Source organism: Fistularia commersonii, chromosome 18, assembly GCF_037954325.1.
Source record: "Fistularia commersonii isolate RoL2024-O1a breed Wild chromosome 18, RoL_Fcom_v1.0, whole genome shotgun sequence".
Classification (NCBI taxonomy): Eukaryota; Metazoa; Chordata; class Actinopteri; order Syngnathiformes; family Fistulariidae; genus Fistularia; species Fistularia commersonii.
The window spans coordinates 2695055-2719072 of NC_141301.1; the positions used below are offsets into that span (position 1 = coordinate 2695055).

Sequence of the window (24018 nt, forward strand, 5' to 3'; positions counted from 1 at the left end):
TATCAGATTATCGTAATGTTGATGTTGAGGATTATTTATTGCTACAAATCATTCTACTACTACTACTATTACTAACAATAATAATTATCATTATATTATATTTAATTTTTTGATGTTATATATTATATATTATAAGATATTTTATAATACTATATATATATAGTAAATCAATATCATATGTGATATATGGTATAGTATGATAATAAAATTATGGCATATAATATATATACATATATATAAATATGATATATATATAAAATATATAATATACAAGATAATGAATTACAAAATATAAATTATGATTACTTTTCCTGAAACAGTTTCCATATAATATAATGTCATCATTATTATATTATATATTATGTTTTATATATATATATATATATATATATATATATACATACATATACATATATGTATATATATACACATACATATATGTATATATACACACACACATATATATATGTGTGTGTGTGTGTGTGTATGTGTATATATATATATACACACACACATACGTATATGTATATATATACACATACATACATACATACATATATATGTGTGTGTGTATATGTGTATATATAATGTAATATATATCATTATATTATATAATTTATATTATATATGTCAGAGCAGCAGTATAGTTTCATGCCCGGACAGAATACTACAGATGCAATACTTGCTTTTAGAACGTAAATATCTCTACGTACAGAAGCGCATAGAGATGTTTCAGAGGGAGATGCATTGAGCCTTTGCAGACCTACAATACAAAAGAGTGCCGAAAGAATAACTTTGGTATCGTATGAGGAAGATCAGAGTGGCAGAGATGTATGTTAGGCTGGTGCAGGACATGTATGCAAGATGTGAAACAGTGGTGAGGTGTACTGTAGGAAAGTCCAGAGAGGTGGAGGTATTGAAAGGAGAGGAATGAAGATTAGTCTCAGCAAGACAGAGTATATTTGTGAATGAGAGGAACCTGGTGAGGCTACAGGGAGTGGAGGTCCAGAAGGTGGAGGATTTCAAGTACTCAGGTTCAACAGTTCAGAGCATTGGAGAGTTTGTAAAAAAGGTGAAGACAGGTTCAAGCAGATTGTAATGGGTGGTTCTCACCACATCCATATAACTAACACATGATTTATCTTTTATTTTTATTCATTTTATCTAGCCTTCAAAGAGGTTTTCAATTCAATTTTAATATTTCATAAGTAGTATTTTTATTCTAAAGTCACAATTGTTTTATCATTGTCACAATGCTGTCAAAACTATTACTATTATTACATGAGCAATTTAAAAATGCAAAATGTTTTTTACATTACTTGTATTTTTATGTTTCATATATAATAATGTTTAATATATGATTAATACATAAAATAATACTGCAGATTATTTAAAAGGTTTTTTGATTTTTTTGGGCATATTTTTGTTTTTCTTTTGTTTTTACATATAATTCATTTTTAATAATAGCTCTGAGTAAAATAATAACTTAATATTTATTATTTTTTTACTTCATTTTATTACATTTTACTTGAAGATTTGAATTGATTTTTTTTTTTTTTTTGTATATTTTTTTTTACTTTTGTTTTATTTAATTCACTTTCATTTTTTTGTTATTTACGAGTATTTCCTGTTACTTATTGCGTTTACTCAGTTCTGCAAGTTGCGCTGTGATTGACAGGTGACCCATCCCGGTGGAACCCCGCCTCTTCTCCCAGAAAGCGCTGCGATTGGTCGCAGTAAGCCGTGCCAACGGTGGCTGGTTATTTAGGGATGACCTCGTTCACATTCGAGAAACCCAACCTTGTCTAATACCCTTTCAATATCAAATTCAGAAACAATGTTTCTGAGCGAACACGGAAAAATCATGTAAATAATTTTTTTAAAAAAGGTTAACTGAAAAATGAATATGAATTATAAATCCACAAGTAATAAATTATGAAAAATTTGTGATTCCAGAGAAAATGGCACATGCTGGCAGGGGCATAAAAATTAATTAAAAAATAATAATAAAAAAAAAAAAAAAAAAATAGTATACTCCTTAGTACTTGTAGCCTTTCCAGCTACGGTCATGTGGCGGACCTGAAGAGAGGCAGAAAACGTTTCCTTTCCCTTCACGGAGGAACGGAGCCCTTTATTGTCTTGACGTTTCCTGTGCGTGGCTTCCAAGACCCCCCCTCAACCCTTCCACGTCAAAACGGAAACTAGAAAACTAGCCAAGCGAAGTACATCCTTTCATATATACACGTACATGTACACACATGAAGTACAACATGAAGTACAAAATCAAGTGCAGGGTGCTGTTGCCTTCTTTTTTTTTTTTTTTGTCTTTGAATCTCTGCAGGAGAAAAGAATTCTACTTGTTGTAAAAATGGAGCGTGGGGGCGCCGGTGGAAGGTGAAGGGAAGGTGCGGGTCAAAAAAGTTCTGGACCCGGCGGGACCTCCGTGCACGGGAAATGGTCGCGCTTCCGCGGGTGACCACAAGGGGGCGGCAGAGCGGCGGGAAGCAGGGCGGGCCTTTGTACAAAGTGGGCGGAGTCAAAGTTCTCCTTTCCAAAGCACAGAATAACTTACATTCATATAGATAGTTTGCCGGTAAAACGTTCAGCAGCTCGCCGTCCGCTCCGTCGGACAGAGGCTGGAGTCCGGAGGCCCCTCCTCCTCCGCCTCCTCCGTCGCCATGGAGATTTGCTTCTTCTCCTCCGGTTCTGGCTCTCTCGCAGTTTCCTCGCAGTCCCCGACTTGTTCTCCGTCCCTCTCCGCCTCGCCGCCCTCTGGGTCGTCCGGCGGTTCCGCCTCGGCCTCCTCGTCTACACCCTGGTCCCCGTTCTCCTTGGGGTCGCCCGCTTCCTCGCCGGCCGACCTCCGGTGCCGCCGGGTGGGCGGGCGCCGCTTGAACGACAGCCGCGCTCGAGTCTGCCGGTCACAGCCAATCAGAGAGGAGATGAGTCAGCGGGGAACCCTGAACTCTAAGGACCCACATGGAGACGCTTTGACACTCTCACATTCACCTTATCTGCAAAAATACTACACCTGTGACATGCAGTCAGTAAAGGCAGGTGAGGCTGGGGCTCACCTGGCCTCACCTGGCATCATGGGAAGAAAAAATGTTAAATGAAAAAATAATTGAATGGTTCTATTTATTCAGTGATTTGTACTATAGAGTTATTTTCCACCTAGCTTCACCAGTTTTGATCTTTTTTTTTTCCAAAATCGCTGAAAAAAAATCACATTTAGCGTTTAAATATGAAGAGGAGACGTGCGGTGACACGGCAGCCAGCGGCGCCCACTATGGATTGCGCAATGATTCTGCTAACTGCGCTGCCATGCTATGGGGCTGAGACAGTATTGCTGTCTCTGTGGATGTCACCATTAAAATTTTCAAACACTTTAAGCACTAATATATGAACTAAAATTCCATACTTTAGCTGATGTGTATAATTTTTTTTCGTCAACAACCGTAAAGTGTTTCTCGTGCCGAGCGATCCTAAAGTGGCAGCAAAGACACACTAAGTGAGGCACGCAGTGACGGTGCCTCATGGTAGGGGGCACCGCTGGTCCCAGGGATCCTTCTTACTATTCGGCGAAAGAATAATAGAATTTGCAATAGCAAGCTACTGTAAACAGTTAGCAAGTCAAGTGCAGCCATCGAGTAATTTTTTCCTCTTGCTTGGCTTTATTTCCAATAAAGGATTACATAGCTAACTGAGAGAATTTTCTAAACTGGACTTGCAGTCGAAGCAAGAGATAATAAGTAAGGGAAGACCGACGCCGGATTTGCTTCTGACTCGGAGACGGAAGACTCAAGTCTTTTCAAACGGAGTGGTTCACTCGAAAAGGCTGCTGTGTGGATGTCCAGTAATGGAGCGCCTTTTCTGCTTTTCCTGCATTTTTTTCTCAACTTCTGACAACTTCTGGAGTCAAATGAGATATTTTGACCTGAAGAATCAGCAAAGAGGCCTAATCAAACATGAGCGGTCGGCCAATCACGTCAGATCGCACAATGCTAAGGTAAAGGAAAACCGCTCAGCGCCGCATGGACGTCATTTATAAGTAAAGGTAAGAGATAATGACATTTTTTTAAATGTGCTTTTTTCTATGCTACAGTTTGTATATGTAAAGAATGCTGATATGATATTTTAAACAAAACACGCTAACTGCTGCCAATAAAATGATGAATAAGCTATTTGGTAGGGTTCATATATTTGTAAATCTGACTGATTTGTATACAATTTATATATGATTTACATATAATTTGTATATGATTTGTACTTAAGACCTTAAAACACTTTATAGCCTTGACTTGTTACTTAGACACTTTATAGTTTTATTTGTATTTCTTATTCTCCCCCTTTTTTATACTGTTTATACAATTTCCTACTATTATTTATTATTGTTATGTTTTATTTGAAACTCTGGCACAACAATTTCCTTTGGAATAAATAAAGTTGTTCTTATTCTTGTTCTTATTCTTACTCCGTAGGGTTCATATGTTTGTAAATCTGACAGATGACGTCTCACCAGCCATGAAGCTGAGCGCACGTCACTGTACTGCACATACAAGTACATGATATACTTGTACACTGCATACCTTCAACTGCTTAGTAGCTTCTTATTTTCTCTTTCACCTCTTCTTGTATTTGTTTTTTTTTTGTCCCCGGCTATCTGCTATTGACAGCTGGACAAAACAGGGCGGACGTGAATAAAATCAAAACGGAAAGCGATATGACATGTTAGCGCTCGACCGTCGAAGCCAAAGACTCTAACTAGGCTAAGGGGATTAAATCTTCAATCTCCATCCCGCGCTTATCCAAGGACTGCTTAGACAGAGGCTGCATAACCAACACCTGCTGAGGGACACGTCAGCGGGGGGGGGGGGGGGGAGGAGGGCGGCCACGTGCGAGGCCGCCGCGTCACGGCAAAGATGGCGTGCGTCACCTCAGAAGCCCCCCTTCCGGGCGGCGGCGAATTTCATGAATCCGGAGCCCGACCACGATATTACACGTCATGACGACGGGGTTTACCTTGTTGAAGCTGGGAAGCAGGGCGCCGTCCGGAGGGTCGGCGAAGACGGCGGGGTCTTCGTCTTCGATGGAGGGTTGCGACGGGCGCGGGGTCGGGGTCGGCGGGCTGCGGGGCGCGGCGGGGGACAGCGGCCCCGGCGGCAACTTCCCCTCGGGACTCTTGGACGGAGGCAGGAGAGCGGTGGGCGACAGGGCCAGGTTGGCCTGCAAGGAAAGTAATCCCGTTGCCATGGCGATGTATTTAAAAACACTCGAATCAATCTGTAGCTCAAGCTACTTTCTGAGGAGAATGTCAGGTGAAAAAACAGCGCCGACCCAATTGGAGCTCATATTAAATTGAGAATTTGTACGTTAAAAAAAATGGCCGCCGTCCTGTTTTGTTTTTTTTTTTTGTTTTTAGAGATTCAATTGCTGGACGCTCGCCGCAGACGTCCACAGGGGAGATGGTTTCCTACCTGCACCGGGGAGAAGAGGAAGAGGGAGAAGCGGCAGCCCTTCTGTCCCATGGCTGCCCACCATGTGAATGGCGGGAGGAGCGGCGGCGCCGGAGGCTGAGCGGCCCCTGATCCCATTAGCTCCCTAATCCCTGCAAACGGCGCCCAACCCGGCGCCGGCTGAGGCCGGGCGGTAGGGGGCAGTAACGCTCCGGCTATAAACCCCTCGCCTCGCTGCCAAGCTACCGAACACCCACCTGCAGCTTCTCGATGACGGAGGAGTTCTTCATCCTGACCTTCACGGGACTCGTGGGAACGATTTTCTGAGGGAAGCGACAGGTTGAGGCTCAGTTACTTGTTTTTTTTTTTTTTTTTTTTTTTTTATTTAATTGACAGAATCACAGTATTTGTTTGTAGTTTTAAAATGTAATTCCATCGGTTTATTATTTCTTATTTTATCCTTTTTGCTTATTGTATTCTTTTTCATTTCATCACTCTTGTCTGAATTTCTTTTCCTGCTTCCAGTTTTTTTTATATAACATTCTTTTACCTTTAAAAGAAAAACATATCATAAAAATATATAATATAAATTATTATATAAATATATTTATTTCTAATATATATTACATTTTTCTTTAGATGTGAATTTACCATATCTTTCATTTTATTATTTTTATGTGCCTTTATTTAATTTTATCTCCTGTGGTTTAGTTTCTACACATTTAACTTTTAACAATTTAACCTTTAACATTTTATCCTACTGTTTTAGGTTTTCGTATTTTAATTTGTTTTTCCATTTCTATTTTCATTTTCACACTTACTTTGCGTATTTCACCTCTTTGGATTCCATCTTGTCTTTTTAATCACAGGCTAATTTTTAAATGTTGGATTTATTTAATTTAATTTTATTTATTATTTAGTTTTATTTAAATCCTACTATTAAAATAATCAATAATGATAATAATAATAAACTGTCATTATGTTATATTATAGTATATTACATCGATCAGCAAGTGCAGAAAGAAAACATCCTGAAATTGCACATGGAAATAAAAATAAAGGCGTTTCAGTCATAATATCAATACTATGATAATATAGAGAACAAAACTAAATACATAACTATAAAGAGTAGAACCTCAAAATCTTTGTACTTAAGACCTTAAGACACATTATAGCCTTGACTTGTTACTTTGTCACTTTATAGTTTTATTTGTATTTCTTCTTCTCCCCCCTTTTTTTATACTGTTTATACAATTTCCTACAATTATTTATTATTGTTATGTTTTACTTGAAACTCTCACACAAAAATTTCCTACAGGATAAATAAAGTTGTTCTTATTCTTATTCTTAGACACCTGGGTAACAATCTTTGTTATCATTTTATTTTTATTTTTTCGTTCTTTTGATCCATGTAACTGTTCAAATAGGAGGCAGTAGGTCAAAAAAAAGAAAAAAAAAAAAAACAAAGAAAAGCAAACTCACGTCCGAGTCTTCAAGTTCATCTCTTTGTTTCTGGAGCTTCGGGGACCAAGGTGTCTTCCTTCGAAACGCCGGCTGAATAAACAAAACATTTCTGACTGAACCGTTTTGCACGGACGGTAAACGGTTGCGGGGGAATGTTCTGGATTACCTCCTCGCCGGCGACGGGCGACGGGAGGATGTGACCTTTGAACCTTCCGGCCAGCTCCGCCACCGAGGGCTTGGATGGAGAATCCTTCTGGGAGAAAAGTTCCAGAGAAATATAAGCATCCATGTGAAAATACAAAATATCTAAAAATAAAGCTTTAGGAGCAAGCAAGTATATTTACAACTATTTCCGCTACTTTTTACACACGCTTTGAAAAAGTGGTTTCAACAATGATTTATGTTTTTTTTTTTTTTTTTTTGGCTGTATGCCACCAAAACATTCATCCTCGTGTTATTTGTTATTAATCTGTTTCATCCGCCGTGTTACAGCCGCTGTTCGGAAAAAAACATTTCCAGTCCATATTTGTAGATGTTACCTGTATGTATCTAATTAAAAGTTAAATAAAATTAAAAATTAGTAAGTAAAATCGAAAATAGAGCGGGATGGACTGACCTCTCCTTGTGTTATTTGTTATTAATCTGTTTCATTCGCCATGTTACAGCCGCTGTTCAGAAAAAAAGCATTTCCAGTGCATATTTGTAGATGTTACCTATATGTATTTAATTAAAAGTTAAATAAAAGTAAAATTTAGTGAGTAAAATCAAAAATAGAGATGGATGGACTGACTTCTCCCTGTGTTATTTGTTATTGATCTTTTTCATCCGCCGTGTTACAGGCGCTGTTCAGAAAAAAAGCATTTCCAGTAAATTTTTGTGAATGCTACCTATAAGAAATAAGTAAAAAAATAAAAAAATAAAATAATAAAATAATAAAATAAGTAAGTAAAATTGAAAATGGACTGATGGATGGATGGACTGATTTTTCCTTGTGTTATTTGTTATTAATCTGTTTCATCTGATGTGTTACAGGCGCTGTTCAGAAAAAAAAGCATTTCCAGTACATATTTGTAGATGCTACCTGTATGTATTCAATTAAAGTTAAATAAAAGTAAAAATAAGTAAGTAAAAATATTTCCTTGTAATATCTTTTTAGTGTAAATATCTTACAACGTGGCCACCTTTGGCTTATAGACAAGTGCGGCTTATATATGCACACGTACATTGTTCATTTTTAGCCGGCGCGGCTAATATTCAGGTGCGCTAAATGTACGTTTATAGTTCTGCACTACTAGTATTTGATACAGTTATTGCACAAAAATGGTGTTAAAAGTAATTTGTCTGGGGGAGGAACCCCATGCAGACTCTCTCCATCCCAGCCCATTTCTGATATAAATATTAAACCTATTATTCCATCTTGTTAGCTATTAGCATGTAACTGTTAGCCTCCTCCTTCTCCTCGGGGAACGCAAAGAGACGCCGGTTTGCGAGGGTTCGTCGTTCCTCGGTCGTCCGGCGGCGAGGGAGGCCCCTCTCCTCCCCGCTCCGCAGCTGGCTAACATCACGCCGCGGCCCGTGACAGGGACGCCGTTTCCTTATCGCCCCCCCGCCCCCTCGACTCGGGGGCCGCCGCTCCTCCCGGCCATTAGCTCGCCGATAAGTCGGCTGATTTCTGCAGGCCGGAATGTGTGTGAGCCTCAAAAAACAGGACTCTGACCCCCCTCTCCTCCCCCCACACACACACTATTTTCCCAGGATCCCGTTTTTGGCGTTGGGGGGGGGGGGGGGGGGGGGGGGGGAGTCGGGGTCCCGCATCGGACTATTTTTCACCTTTTTTTCGTCCTCCCAGCTGCTCCTTCACACTTCCTCCTCAAGCGCCCTCCTTCCCCGACCGTAACCCGTGGAAACGCAAACATAAACACCCCCCCCCCCCCTTTCCCTCATCCTCGCCGACCCTCGCCGCCTCCCGCACCTCCACCTCCACCCGTCCCATTCCGCGCTCTAATCGCACGCTTTATTTTCCTTGTTCTCAGTATGACCTCACCGCCTCGCCGCCTCCACCCAACGCATGACAGCATCTCGGAGGAGCCGTGAGAGGGTGGACGGCTGCATGTTTTTAGATAAATGAATAAAAAAATGAATAAAATATGAATAAAAAAAGAGAATGGTTGTATGAATGAGTGAGTGAATGTTGTATGAATGAATGAATGAGTGAATGTTGTATGAATGATCAAATGATAAATGATTGTATTAATGAATGAATGGTTATATGGATGAATGAATGACTAAATTACTGTATGAATGAATGAACAAATGCATTGATAAATTAGTGAGTGAAGTGAATTATTAAGTGAATTATCATATAAATGAACAAATGACTAAATGATTGTAGAAATGAATAAATGTGTGGATGATCGTATATAATGAGGAAATGAGTAAATGGTTGTATGAATGAATAAATAAGTGAATGGTTAAATTAGTTAATGAATGAGTGAATAGATGACTGATTGTATGAATGAGTGAGTGAATAAAGGACTGTATAAATAAATGAATGAGAGAGTGCATGATTGCATGAATGAAAGGGTGAGTGAATCATTGCATGAATTAATGTATGAGTGAATGTTAGTATGAATGCATGAATGCATGAATAAATGAATGAATGACTAAATCATCGTATGCAATGATGAATGGTTATATGAATTAATGAATGACTAAATTACTGTATGAATGAATGAACAAATGCATGAATTATCGTATAAATGAACAAATGAGTGAATGGTTGTATGAATGAATTAATAAGTGAATGGTTATACGAATGATCAAATGGGTAAATGATGTACGAATGAGTGAGTGAATCATTGCATGAATGAATGAATGAGTGAGTGAGTATGTCTTTGTCCTTATCACAGCTTAGATAGACTTCAGCCCCTCGGAGTGCGGAAAAAGAGGTTTCAAGAATGAAATAATGAATGAATGAAATAATGAATGAATGAATGCTGCCGTTCACCGGTGCGCTCTTGGCCTTTAAGATCCAACTTGAATGAAAATTTACAGGAAAAGAAGTTGATAAATTGTCCCAAAAGAAGCGCTTTTGGCCCCTCGGGGTGAATGAGAGGATGAATGGTCGTATATTTCGAGATCACGTGTAGATGAGAGGGTGAATTATTGTACGTCTCCACACAAAGGTCCCTGACAACGGGTCCGCCTATCATCCGATCACAGTCGGAGGCTCCGGCGCCCTGCAGGATCAGCAGTATAGATAATAAATGAATGAATGAGGGCGTATTAACAGGCGCCAGAGGGCCACTTGGCTGCCGCGCTGTTTTTTCCTCAACCTCCGATTGTTTAACTCTTTCCTGTCCCTCGAAAACAAGGGCCGCCGCCGAGAGGAAGTCGGCTTTTGTTCGGCCCGTCGGACGTTTCAGGTATTTCTCAACTCCGGCTCAGGGGAGAAACTCAGACCCGAAACTAAACGGGGGCGCCTTCGGTGGGAACGGCTTTCCAAACCGACACCGGATAGACATTTTAGTGTCTTCAAGAAATCTGAGAGACGGGGAACCAGGCAAGAACCCAGGAGAACAAACAGGGAACCCAAGGAGGAGAACATGGAGACAGTGAATGTGTTTGCGTCTATCAGCGATCACACTTCATATCCAAAGCATCCTATTAGATCTGAGAGTCCTCGGAGCCGAACGAACGAAGATTCGATGTCAACAATGAGGTCAAAATTTGTCCGCCGTCGCCTCCCTCCGCACCGAACCGGGGCCGCGTTCGGCCCTGCAAACATTTAGGTCGTCTGGGAACCCCGGCTTCTCCGGACGGCTGGGAAAATGCGGTTCCCTGCAGGAGGTGGGGTCTAGGGGGGGGTTGGGCTATTTTTAGGGTCTATAGGCCTGGGAAGAGAAAAACCCCAGAGCCATGGGGAAACGGCTACGCTAACCCCTCTGCTCCCGCGACCGCATCTGAAACACAAAAGCAGCCGGCGAGCGGCCGTGTCTAAACAAGGAAACTGCTGAATGAAAAAGGGTCCCTGTCACGTGACGCGAACGCAAAAAAAGGTACGAGCCTTGATCACGCTTTCGTCATGGTCACTGCATACACAGGAGGCGGGGCTGGTCGTACGGATGCTGCAATAGAAATGGGAAAAAAAATCCCAAATCTGCTGGGACGGCGAACAGGAAGTTGAAAACATCTCTCGCGTTGATTCCTGCCGATCCTCCTATCCTTTCTCATGTCGCAGGTTTCCAGAAGGTGTGGTTCGATTTACTGCGGCGTTTCTTTAATCGATGTTAAAGCTATTAGCGTGTGACTGTTAGCGCTACTTTTACGTTAGCATCCGTGCTTGATTCCTCATATCTCACTCTCCTTTTCTATCTTTCCGTCCTCCTCTCTGATGGTCGAGGCAGACGGCCGCCCACGCCGAGCGAAAGGGTTCCCGTGGATCATCTTTCCGCGGAAAGATCGGGTTGCGATTTGGCGCCACGTCGATGGGAGACGTCGGTTAAAGCGTCACAGGACGGGCCGGGAGATACCCGACGCGTTCGGACAGGAGGAGGTTAATCCGCTCGGCGTCAGAGCTGCGGACGGAGACACGAGGTTGGCTGTATGACCGGGCAGACGTGAGGAGACCACGGGGGCGAACGCCGCGCACAAAGGCTGTCTTTGTGCGCTCCCTGTGACTCCGTCTCCAGAGGTAAAGGCGAGGAGGCACATGACATTTCCCTATAAATCCCCAACATATCGCCTCGATATAAAAGCAGTAGTCAGAGAGCGGCGGCGGCGGCGGCGGCGGGGGGGAGAGGGGGAGGCGTGACATCTACCGCGTTGCTGACAAACACCGTGTCCGACTCCATGATCTTGACCCTCCCGAGCAGCCTTGCAAAATATGACTATATGGACGTGGGCGGAGATAAAAACAACAGATCAAAGAGTGGCTGTTGGGCGAGATCCCGCCGAAAACGCCTCTCGCCGCGGCGTCGACCCTCGCCGACCTCCCAAAATGAAAACAGAGAGAGAGGAGGAAAGAGGACGGGCCTCCTGCTCGGACTTTCCTGGGAAAACGTGATGTGTTTTTTGGAGCCGCCGTCCGATGACTGTCTCACTTTTCCACAGCCGTTATGGCATCGCATCTGCATGCTCGCATGTGTGTGTGTGTGAGTGTGTGTGTGTGTGTGTGGGAGTGTGTGTGGACCAGAGCAGGCCTCGGTAAGGGATGAGGTAAACGGAGGCGCTCGCCTTGCATGCTGCTGCAGGAGGGGTGAGAGGTGCTGCAGCTCCGCCGGGCGAGGAGACTAGTATGAACTAATAATAATAATAATCATAATCCGAAAGGCCGAGGGAAAGGAAAATAAACGCGTCGAGAGATCAGAGAGCTGCGTGCGAAGCCGCGCCGACGCCGCCCGTCTTCAATCCCTGCAGGCGCTTCACTAGAAGCGTAAGAAGAGCGTCGACTCAAACGGATATGCGAGAGCGTCGATTCAACGTGGAGGCGGCTTCGTTTTTCCAAACTCGACCCGCCGACATTCATTTATCTATATTTTTATGACAGCGAAGATGTCATAGGAAGGCCGAGAAGGGACAAAAAGTCCTCTTTTGGGATCGTTTGTCAACGTTTTTTTTTCAAAAACCCAGAGGAACACCAAGCACACGGAGAACATGGAGAACTTGCTGGGTCTTTACTGGAGCTTAAGCTCTGACCGGGTTTGTGAGTGAATAGAAATAAACCAAAATAAACCAAAAAAAATAAAAGCCTCCCGAAAAAAAAAAAATCCACATATTTCTGATGATCCAGGTTTTCCCAGGACAGGAAGTGGATCTGCTTTTACTTTCTCGATGCTTGGAAGCGCACGTTTTTTACGGGACAATCGTAACGCGCGGGACTGCGACGGCGTCGTCGTGGCGACGCAGCATGGCTTATTTTGACTAACTCAAGTGGAGCCCGGACGCAGAGGCCGACTTATATTCCCGCTACTTTCTGCCAAATAAGGAAGAGACGGAGCAGCGGCGTGAAGGCGGGCAGGAGGCGACGGAAACCATCACTACGCTTCGTCGGCCGCTCTTCGCTTGTGCGTGAACGCGGCTTCGCTTCCACTCCCGGGCTGAAGGGGGCGGCGGCGGCGAGCGACGGCGGCAAGCGACAGCGGCCTGGAGAGAATCTGGACTGAGGAGACGCTTGTGAGAAAGCGTGTGAATGGCTGAACTTCCCGTTTAAGCGTAATTCCCCTTGCTTACATTCTTTTGAAAGCACTGGAGTGTGCGTGCTTGCATCTGTGTGTGTCTGTGTGTGTGTGTGTGTGTGTGTGTGTGTGTTCTCCCTATCGGTTCCCACCCCCTGCTATCTCTCAGCCCCACATGGGGCTTCGGGCGCTGAGGGAGGGGGAGGTTCAGGGTCCGACGCTCCCTCCTCCCAAGATAGGGCTCAGAGGAAGAAATTTAACACACACACACACACACACATACATACACACACACCACGTGTGGAGTTCAAGGGCTGAAATGAATCTGAGGCAATTACGTAAAATGGGCAATAAGCAGCGGGGCGGCGTTATGAGGCTCAAGGAGACGCTTGACGAACCGTCAAGGTGAAAACGTTCCCCAAAAGATTTGTCCGACCCCCCCCTCGCTTTACTTTTAAAAAAAAAAAAAAAGTCCGATGCGACGGCGCTGGATAGATGGCGTTAGCGTGCTGAGCTCGCGTGTGCAGAACGTGTCCCAAAAAACATCGGCTAAACAAGCCCGCTAAGTGTTCCTGCTTTTTGGCGGCGGACGCCTGTGTCGTCATGGCACCCGATGACATCAACGAGTGACATCACCCGCCAAGGCGTGTCCCGTGATCTCATTGGTCGCTCGCCATAGGGTTTTGTTCGGTAACAGCCCTTTCGGCTCGAGGTCACGCCGACGGCGACCCGCCCGATGACATCATCGGCCCGTCACCACGACGCCGCATCACACACCTGGTCACGTCGGGCGAGTCGTTTCACGAATCGGTAAAACGGTGGCGTTATTTCATCGCAGGACCGAAAAAGGACAACAAGTACAAAGTACTACAAGATGAGAACTACGATTCACCGCCAACAAAAACAACCATTTCCTGTTGTGCTTCACCCAAACACTGTCAGTCCAGCGGCTGCATGTTTACAACACCACGTGAGTGTTTTGAATACACACGAACTGCTGGACGCACACACACACACACACATATGCACAAACTTTCAAAATGTTCTTGTCGTTTTCATTCTGTAAAACCAGAACACACACACACAGACACCCTATTTCGGTCCATGATTTCAGAGGGTCCAGACGCCGCGGTTTCCTCCACGCCGGCGGTTCTGGCGGGACCCCCGGCCCTCCAGAGCCGGAGCTCCTGCAGAAGATTTCATTATGGCTAATGACACGGTAATACGACGTAAATGACGTCTTATTTCGTAGCGGGGGGGGGGGGGGAGGTCTTGTTAAACGTCTGGTTTCTTGAGTTTACTATGGATTACATAATAAATGTGCGCGCCACATGCTTGGCGGGGCAGACCAGAATACTCACTCATTTAGCGGGGTGTTGTTTTTCCATAAAGGGAGACTCCCTCAAACCCCCACCAGCCACCCACCCACACACACTCCACCTCGGCAACACTCTCAAGTACTCTCGGGCATTCACACACACACACACACACACACACACACGGGATGAAGTCTGTCATGGAAGTTGGGAAACAGAGAGATGTGAGGGTTCTCGTTCCAAGACGGCAGCGCGAAAGAGGGGTTTGAAGATGGAATAAAATTAGAAATTCAAAATTATTATTATTAAAAAAAAATGTTTTTAAAAAGTTAAATTAAATTCATTTATTAATTAATAATTAATTTAAAAATAATTAGAACGATATAGATGATATGGGGGCTGCGCGGTGGTTTCTCCCACAGTCCAATAATGATGAGTGGGTGAACCACGTCCCTACATGGGGCCCTGTGATTGGTGACCAGTCCGGGGCGAACCCCTCCTCTCGTCCAATCACAGCTGGGATAAGCTCCGCACCCCCGGATGTGATATAAACGTCTTATCCGCAGTTTCTGGCGAACACAGCGCCACCTACAGGAGAGGGCAGGTACTGACAGGAGCGATCACGGGGATGTGATTGATGAATATTGATCACAATCCCACGACCGATACTACGACTATTGATTGCGATCCGGATATTGCTTTCGGATTTCTGCAGCTGGTCCACCTGGGGGCGCTAGCATTGCTAGCATGGCTAGCACACAGATTCCACTTTTTAAGTGAAGTGTTTTTTTTACCGCGCTTGTTTACCGGTTTTTGCTGGGAGCGCTTTGGCGCCGAACACTTCCCGATGCTAATGTTTTCCCCCAACGTGCTGCGGGGCGGCGGGCGTTCCTCCTCTTCCTCCTCGCCACATGACTTGAAACACTTCGAGAAGATGCTGGAGGCCTCAAGGAGAGGTTTGAGACGAGGCTGGAGGTGAACGCGAGGCCGCGCTCCTTGTGACGCCGTTTCCTGCCCCTCCTCCCGCCGACGCAAGCTCGCTCTTAAAAACCCTTTCAGAAAATTCAAAAAATGGGGTGTCGGCGCCCCGTGGGGAGCCGCTCCTCCTGCGGGGAACATCGAAAGGAAGCGTACCTCCCTGCTTCCTCCTCCTCCTCCTCCTCCTCCTCCCCTGTCAGGGTTTTTATTTTAGAAATTCACAGAAAAGTGAACCTTCGTCTTCGACCTGTTTCAATCAGCATTTTAAAATAACCTCCAAATAATTTAGCCAAATGAGCGTATTTGCGAGTTCTGCTCATTTACAATGTAATCACGTCAGGGTCTGAGCAGTTTGCAGCACGAGTCCCTCTGAGTCTCTGAAAATGAGGGTTTTCCCGGCCGGCCGAGGGTCGGCCTGGGGGTCCAGGAAACGCGTGATGGCGATAAGATACTCGCCAGCAAGAACGAGGTACTTGGAAGAAGCGGTAATGAAGTTTTTCTCAAGTAATACTACAAATATCCTGGGTTTCCCAGTGAGCTTGAGGTGAACATCATCACCCCACGGCTGCACGTGAGGAGAAAAACAAAACATCTGCCGGTGAGGAGCTGAATCTCCTACCTCCATCCTGAGGAAAGCGCCGCTCCCTCCTCCCGCTCCTTCTTTTTCTCCCTGCCCGCTCTCCGGGGCCTCCTGGATCCGCCGGCCGTGAGGAATGGCAGCGAGGACGGACGGCAGCGCCGTGTTTATATCTGGAGCCAAATCAGCCCTGGGACGAGGAGAGGCAGGAGGAAGGAGAGGAGGAGTGGACAACTTTTTTTTTTTTTTTTTTTTTTTTTGTCACAGTTCCTCTGAGTTGTAAAGTTGCACGGATTAAAAGAAGCAGAACTTCCTCTGAAGACTTTCAAAATAAAAGCTGAATATAGGAAGTTGTCAATAGTTGACTTTCTCAAAAGAGTAAATTATTCTTTCAGTCCTGTGTGGATTTATATTTCTTATAAATTAGTCTTTTCTTCCACCCAGGAAGCAGGAAACAAAAAGCCCTACTTTTTCCACTCCGACTTGGGCGATTAGGCTCCGCCCACTGCTTCCTTCCTGCTTCCTGTGTGTGTGGCCGAGTCGGAAAGGGGGGATCTCCACTCTTTTCTCTGAGATGACGAGAAAGAAAAAGATTTCCTCCGGTGTTGTTTGTCCGCTTTCACCTTTGGCAGATAAAGTCGTCTAATCCCACGGCTCGTTTCCATTTCTGAATGAACCCTTTAGGGTCCAGGCGGGTCATGTGACCGACACCGCGCCTGCGACCGCAAGCAAAATTAGCACGTGTCTACGTGCAGCCGCCGCAGCTGCTAACAAGGCTAACTAGCATGGCCGGCGCTGGATGTCTTTCCTAGAAATAGAGAAAATCACACACAAGAGAGCCGCCGCCTCTCCGAGGCTCCAGAGCTCGGACGCTTTCATTCCTCTTCGATCGAATTTGGACGCCGCCGCGTGTTTCCCGCTCGCCGGCTTCGGAAACACCTGCTCCTCTGACGTCGGGACCTGAAACACCAGCAGAAACGAGTCACTCCTGCATGATTATCAGGATGTGTTTCACAGGCAGCTACGCCTGGTCTCTGATTTATACTGGGAATATACCTCTGCGTGAGTGTGTACGTGTGTGCGTGAGTGTGTATGTGTGTGTGTGTGAGGCGGCTTTGGCTTGCATGTCTTGCATCTGGTGCAGCAGAAGGTCGGCGGTTCCATTCCCAGCTCCTCTCGACGTGCCTTTGCTCAAAACATTGAGCGTCTTGCATGGGAAGGCGGCATACATTGAGGACAATTTGGCCATTTAATTTTCTCTTTCGTCTGTTTTTATGACATTCCTGGAAGTTTAACGGGATGCGAGACGTCATGCCGACAAACCGATGACGTCACACTGATGATAAGATGAAATAAAGACTGGCAATATTTGAAGATTCCTTAAATCACTCGGATTCTGTTGGATAATTAACAATAAAAACAAAGGGTCGACATGGAGCAAACCATTTCGGACAAACGGGGGGGGTGAAAGCAGCAACGCGAGATTATTATGCAAAGATATCAATGCCTGCCGTCCGCGAGGCTTTTTTACCTGGAGGTGGGCGGCTGATGACCCGCAGGGACAGCCCGGCCCCGGGGTCCCGGACCCCCGGGGGCCCCTTTAGGACTTCCTCTCCTAAATCAAGCCCCGTTTTTACGCAGCTTCCTGTCCAGCACATGAACGGAGCGGCGGGTCGACAGGAAGAGGCCAAGGGTTTTGCTGACAGTGAAAAAGGGGACGCGAGATGAGGCTGATACCAAAAAATAAGAATAAAAAGCGCTTTGAATACTAAGAATACTACTGTTCAATGACACCCCAGAGTATGACGTCACAACACTTAAGAGCCCCCTGGCAGGGATGATATTTGGCGCCCCCTTGTGGTTGAATGACGCCACTACAACGACATCTCTGGGTATGACATGAACTCAAATAGAACATTTAAAAGTAGCAAAAAAAAAATAAAAATAAATAAAATAAATAAATAAATAAAAATGAGATTTCATTAAATTAAAAAAAAAAAAGAAAAAAACATGCTGGTTCTAATTTGCAAAAAAAAAAAAAAAAAATCTGGCGCGAAATCCAATGCGCACAAAAAAGGAGAAATTAGAAGATCAAATCATTAGAATTCCCGTTTTCTAGGTTTATATAGTGTGCTTTATACATTTCTTACCAGCATAATAAAAGCTTTTTCATTGATTAATTAATCTGAATGGCTGTATGTCTTTTGATGACGCGCAAATCAAAAAAGAGAAAGGTTGCATGAATGAATGGTTGAACAGTTGTAAGTCTGAATTTGTGACTGGCGAGCGAAACCTGCCTCTCGGCCAATGACAGCAGGGATACGGATGGGATAATGAATGAATTAAATTGGAAATATCAACGGGAGGAGATTTCTCCATCTGCGGTTTGGTAGTAAAGGAGGCGCAAACTTGGAACAGCTGTAAAACTTTAATAAGACAAACCAGCAGGAAACCGGACAAAACGTTTCTTTTTTTTTTTTTACCCTCGGATTCTAAAAACATCGACTCTGGATACAAACATGGCGGACGTTCATGGAAGCAGCACGGAGAGCCTCCGTCAATGGGAGGGCGGGGGGGGGGGGGGGGGGGGGGGGGGGGGGGGGGGGGGGGGGGGGGGGGGGATGGCGCCGTCGAAGAAACCGCTTGGCGAGCGAATGTCACAGGTGACTTGATGTGAGGAGACGCCCCGGGATTCAGACGGGGCCTCGGGGCGGGCGGGCGATGTGGATCTCGGCGGTGGAAACGGCGCCGGAGCACGCGAGCATTGTTTTCTCTGGTTGGCGTGAAAGCAGGGGGCGTTGACAGCTCCGGACACTCGCCGTCACCTTCTTTCATTATCAGCTCAGAAAATAACCGAGGGGGTGTAAAGGGTAGACGGGGCCGCGGCGGGTTGTTGATCTTACCGAGGAGCGATGGCAGGCCGGCGCGCCGCCGACTCAAACCCCCCCCCCGCCGACGCACGGACGACACCGGAGCGCCGTTTCTTTCAACAAGAGGGCTGCTTCTGATAAGGAGGAAGGTCGGGGGGGGGCGAAGGGGAGCGGCGGTGGCGGCGGCGTGACGATTATGCAAGCGGAAGCGGCGCCCGCTCTGCTGACAGGCTAATATCTCCCCCCGTCTTTGAAATGCACTTAGAGCGACCATTACTTTGAATATGGTGATGCGGCGGGGGGGCAAATCCGACTCAGAGCCCGGGTAATGTAATAACCCTGTCAGATTACGCGCGGCGACCTGCACGTAGCGCCACCCGAGACCCCGGGGCTCAGGTGGCCTGCGAAAAACGCCACGCGCCGGCCCTGTTTCCATGGCGACCGGCCTTTGAAACCCCCCCCCTTCCACCTAACCGTCGTCCGCCGTGTTGCATACGAACCCGGCGCCCGACCTAAAACAGAAATACCCTCGACCCCCCCGACCCTCCCTCCGTTTCCCATCACACCTTCTAACCCGGCGCCGGCTAAACCCCGCCCCCTCGCCACCCCCCTCACACCCCGCTCAAGCTCTCATTCATGGTGGACGCGTGGTCGACCACGCAGAGCGGCCTCTGGCGACGGAGGGCCGGCGCCGGTCGCCGGTGTAGCAGGAAGAGACGCTTAGCCGCCGCCCTGTACTTGCGCGACATGAGGTTGTAGACGACGGGGTTGATGGAGGCGCTGAGGTAGCAGAGCACCATGGACGCCATGTTGAAGTTCTGGCTCAGCATGGCCGTGTCGTAGTCCTCCACCTGGGCGAAGAGGTTGCGGCCGATGTAGTACGGCAGCCAGCAGATGATGAAGGCCAGGACCACCACCACTGAGGAGACACCAGACCAGAAGTCAGCTGAGGAACCGAGAATCCAGCACAAAACACGGAGGAGACGCGTCGGATTGTTTTATTATATATCTAAGCTGATATCCTTCTTTAGATGATTCATCCGTATTTTTTTTTCCCGCCCTTTCCAGACTTTAAATGGCCCGTAAATGTATGTGAGCCTGTGATTGACAGGTCCCGTTTAAACCCCGCCTCCTGCTGCAAGGACGGCTGCGATTGGCTGCACGACGACGTTTCCGTAAATCCGTTAATTCGATCACTCATTTCCTTGTTGTTGTTCTTTTTTCTTATTTTGAATTTCTTTCGTGGCCCCGCTGACCTTGGTGCACGTATGCATGCACATACAAACACAGAACACACACACACGGGACTGTGTGTGTGTGTGTGTTGGGTGAAATTGGTTTTCAGTCCCTTTAATCCACTTATAACCTCTGGTCCTGGATGGCTGCTCTCCCCACTGGCAACGCACGTGCACGGCAACACGCCAACACGCACATGACCTGAGGGTCACACACAAACACGCGTGTCCACAGCCGGCGCCAATGATGTCACAATTGAAATCGTTTTAAATGTTTCACAAAGGCATCAGTCGCCATGGAGACTCCTAATAAATATCCATCCATCTGAATCTATTTATTTATCTCTATCCAACCGTTCATTAATCATCCATTATTTATCTATCATTTATATGTTTAGCTCAATCCATCCATTCATCAATTGATTGATTAACCTATTTATTTATCTATTCATTTATCTGTGCATGTATCTCTATTTATCCATCCATCATTTATCTATCATTCATTTATTTACCTCTATCCATCCATCCATCCTCCATTAATTAATCAATCTATTTGTTTCTGTCATTTATTTGTTTATTTCAATCCGTCCATCCATCCACGCATGTGTCCACCCAAAAAGAAAGTTTCTTTTTCCGTCCGTAGAGGTCGTGAAGTGAAGATCAGATCTCCGGACGTCATGGTTATTGATCGGGACGCGGTCGCTGATAGACTTACGATCTGTGTGTGTGTGTGTGTGTAGGGTAAAATTAATCTTAACTCGATAATTCAAGACAGCCGGATTATTTGCAGCTCATGGCGACTGTTCACAACCACAGTCACAGTTTTGTCCAGAATTGATCTCTTGACCACACACACACTCACACACACACACACACACACACACTCACACACACCTCCACCCCCTGGGACCAGGGGAGCATGCAGATTTCCATTAGCGCTGATTGATGGCGGCCCTCCGCTGACAATCCAATTTGTAACTTAACCGATGTGGATGCTACGCCGGCGTCGCGGGCTAATAAATGTCCCGTAGAAGCAGCCTGATCCGACGCCGCTGCTCGGAAATATGACGGTTAAAATTTTTTTGAAATAAATAAAGCGGAGCTTCCTGCGCGGACGGCGGCCCGAGGGGGCCCCGTCCTGCCCGCAAGACTAATAAACAGAAACAAGATGTGATGATGAAAAGATACCCAGAATGTGACATTTGAGATCTCTGGACTGGGAAACGTTCATCCCGCGCTGACTGGTCCTCGTCAGGGTTATTTATAATAACATATATTTATATTATTGTTATTTAGAAATTTATTTCCCTTATATTTTGTTTATTCAGAACTTACATTTGTATATAAATTCCTTAAAATACACATTGTTATATTTCCTTTTAAATCAGCTTTTATTTATTTATCCAAGATCTGTATTTATTTATTTGTGTTTTTTTATTTATCTATATTCAAAATGTGCAAACCTTTATTTATGCTTTATTTCTTTCAACCACTCAATTTATTTTTTTATTATTCATTTCAAATGTTCCTTTATTTGTTCATTCACCTATTTAAAATGTGTTTACTTGTCTGTTTTTTATTTAAAAATAGAACTTTTATTTATTTATCCATCCATTCATTTACCTAAAATGCACTTTTATTTATTTGAAATAAATCTAAATGTATTTATTTATCCATTTAAAATGCACTTTTATCTATTTAGAATGTCCCTTTATATATATTTGTCTTTAAAATAAACTTTTTATTTATTTGAAATACATCAAAATGTATTTATTTAGCCATTTAAAATGCAATTTTATCTATCTAGAATGTCCCTTTATTTATATATGTCTTTAAAATACACTTATTTATTTGAAATACATCTAAACGTATCTATTTATCCATTTAAAATGCACTTTTATCTATTTAGAAGGTACCTTTATTTATATTTGTCTTTAAAATACACTTTTATTTATTTGAAATACATCTAAATGTATTTATTTATCCAGTTAAAATGCACTTTTATCTATTTAGAAAGGCACCTTTATTAATATTTGACTTTAAAATGCACTTAAATGCATCTTAATTTTTTATTCGTTTAAAATGAACCTTTGTTCATTCATTTATCGATTTATAAAAAATGCACTTTTAATGATTTCTGTATTTACCTCCGCATTTACTTATCTATTTATTTATCATTCATTCATATGTTTGTGAACTTCGCTTCCCGAACATTTGTAAATGATGGGTTTCCGTCGATAGATAAACACATAAACGGGCGACGAGGCGAAGCGAGCGACGGGTGCACGGAGGGCGCGCGTCCTCACCCTGGATCTTGACGGTCTGGCGGTGCGAGCGCTCGCGGGTCAGGCTGCAGGGGCCCTGCAGCTCGTTCTTGCTCTTCCACAGCTTGCAGCCGATGGAGCCGTAGAGGAAGATGAGGCAGAGCATGGGGCAGAAGAAGTAGGCGGTGGACACCCACAGCATGATGTGCAGCTGCCCCGAGCTGATGGCGTCGCTGGTGTGCTTGCACTGGCCCGTGCTGTAGTCGGGGTGCGTGTCGTTGTCGTACTCCACCCCCACCAGGAAGAGCGTGGGCGCCGCCGACGCCAGGGCGAAGATCCACAGGGCCAGGATGATGTACTGCACCCGCCGGCGCGTCACCACCACCTTGATCCTCAGGGGGAAGCTGATGGCCAGGTAGCGCTCCACGCTCAACGCGGCGATGTGGAGGATGGTGGCGGAGGTGCAGCCCTCGAAGACGTAGTGGTAGAAGCGGCAGACGGCCTCGCCGAACAGCCACGGCACGTACTTCCACAGGCGGTAGAGGTCGAAGGGCAGGCACAGGAAGATGACCAGGTCGGACACGGCCATGCTGGACAGGTACAGGTTGGTGGTGGTCTTCATGTCCTTGAAGTGCTGGATGATGAGGATGGTCATGGTGTTGCCCATCACCCCCACCACGAAGATGAGGATGCAGATGACGGTGACGGGGATGAGCGTGGAGGCGGGGAAGAGGGAGCCCTCGTAGTGGTGCTCGTCCACGCTGTACTGGTCCGCCGATTCGGCCCCGCCGGCGTGGAGCTCCACCTGGGGTCTGCTCCAAGGCATGCCGACCTCCTCCGGGCGCGGGCTCAGGGCCGGGGGCGGAGCGAAGAGGAGGCTGGGGAGTGGAGAAGGAGCCATGAACCCGCGGGCGCCGACGTTCCCCGCTGCGAGAAAACCCCCCCCAGCCAGCAGAAAACAAACTCAGGGTCTCCATATTTGTTTGGGGCGGGCGAATGCGCCCCAAGCTTCAAAAAACACCACCATGCAAACTAGGCTTCAGCGGAGAGACATAAACACTTTAAAACGCACAAGAAAATGGATTTAACTTTCCAAACTTGCTCGAATTAGTTCGAAGCCTCGCTTCGAACCTTGTGAGATATGAGAAAAATGAGACGGTGCGAGAACTTTACCTCGGCAGGAGGGGGGAAGAACCGTCAGCTCCTCGTCCGGCAGCCTCGTCCTTTCGTGTCGTCGGCGGGAGAAAAGGCAGCGGCGGCTGCGACGGTGGCAGGAGGAGGATGAGGAGGCAGGAGGAGGAGCTGGAAGAGGAGGATGAAGAGGAGGAAGAAGAAGAAGAGGAGAAGGAGGAGGAGAGGAACGTCATGAAGCAGCAGAGACGGTTCCTGGCGCTAAGCAGCCGGTGAGGAACCGAGGGAGCACCTCCTCCTCCGAGGAGCCAGGGAGCAACCCTGGGGTGTGTGTGTGTGTGTGTGTGTGTGTGTGTGTGTACAACTTATCCACACAATCAAATGATGGGATGGGGGGGGGGGTAAAGTGGTGAGGGACCCCCCCATCATCTGGACCAAACCATCTGAGATCCAAATGAAGGCATCGATCATGGAGATTGTTTGCAGAGCTGTCGAGGGGAGTGGATGACAAATGGAGCCGAGTGTTTGCCTCGGTGTCCGCCGTCACTCCA

General features: G+C 45.7%; 2 protein-coding genes across 4 annotated transcripts; both read right to left on the bottom strand.

Moving 5' to 3' along the window:
- Nucleotides 1-2099: 2099 nt before the first annotated feature.
- Nucleotides 2100-16763, bottom strand: LOC147224167 (capZ-interacting protein). 2 transcript variants are annotated; one of them, XM_086164800.1, is made up of 6 exons: nt 16010-16763; nt 7087-7173; nt 6939-7010; nt 5714-5779; nt 5023-5226; nt 2100-2914 (listed from the first exon to the last, which is right to left on the bottom strand). In XM_086164800.1, exons 1-6 carry the CDS (start codon nt 16013-16015, stop codon nt 2603-2605), a joined length of 747 nt encoding a protein of 248 aa, XP_086020926.1. In that variant the 5' UTR covers nt 16016-16763; the 3' UTR covers nt 2100-2602. The 2 variants fall into 2 exon arrangements, with proteins under 2 accessions (XP_086020926.1, XP_086020927.1); XM_086164801.1 differs by lacking the exons at nt 5714-5779; nt 6939-7010; nt 7087-7173; nt 16010-16763 and adding an exon at nt 5478-5693.
- Nucleotides 16764-19448: 2685 nt separating this feature from the next.
- Nucleotides 19449-23558, bottom strand: mlnr (motilin receptor). 2 transcript variants are annotated; one of them, XM_086164520.1, is made up of 3 exons: nt 23510-23558; nt 22379-23263; nt 19449-19756 (listed from the first exon to the last, which is right to left on the bottom strand). In XM_086164520.1, the coding sequence occupies exons 2-3, from the start codon at nt 23235-23237 to the stop codon at nt 19449-19451; spliced, it is 1167 nt and encodes a 388-aa protein (XP_086020646.1). In that variant the 5' UTR covers nt 23238-23263; nt 23510-23558. The 2 variants fall into 2 exon arrangements, with proteins under 2 accessions (XP_086020646.1, XP_086020647.1); XM_086164521.1 differs by having other exon boundaries at nt 22379-23214; nt 23510-23557.
- Nucleotides 23559-24018: the final 460 nt, after the last annotated feature.

Coding starts and splice junctions, on each gene's coding strand:
- LOC147224167 (XM_086164800.1), bottom strand. Junction 5,227..5,713: donor CCGTCATCGAGAAGCTGCAG/GTGGGTGTTCGG, acceptor CTTTCCTTGCAG/GCCAACCTGGCCCTGTCGCC. Junction 2,915..5,022: donor TGCTTCCCAGCTTCAACAAG/GTAAACCCCGTC, acceptor TGTGACCGGCAG/ACTCGAGCGCGGCTGTCGTT.
- mlnr (XM_086164520.1), bottom strand. CDS start 23,237: ATGGCTCCTTCTCCACTCCCCAGCCTCCTCTTCGCTCCGCCCCCGGCC. Junction 19,757..22,378: donor CCAGACCGTCAAGATCCAGG/GTGAGGACGCGC, acceptor GTGTCTCCTCAG/TGGTGGTGGTCCTGGCCTTC.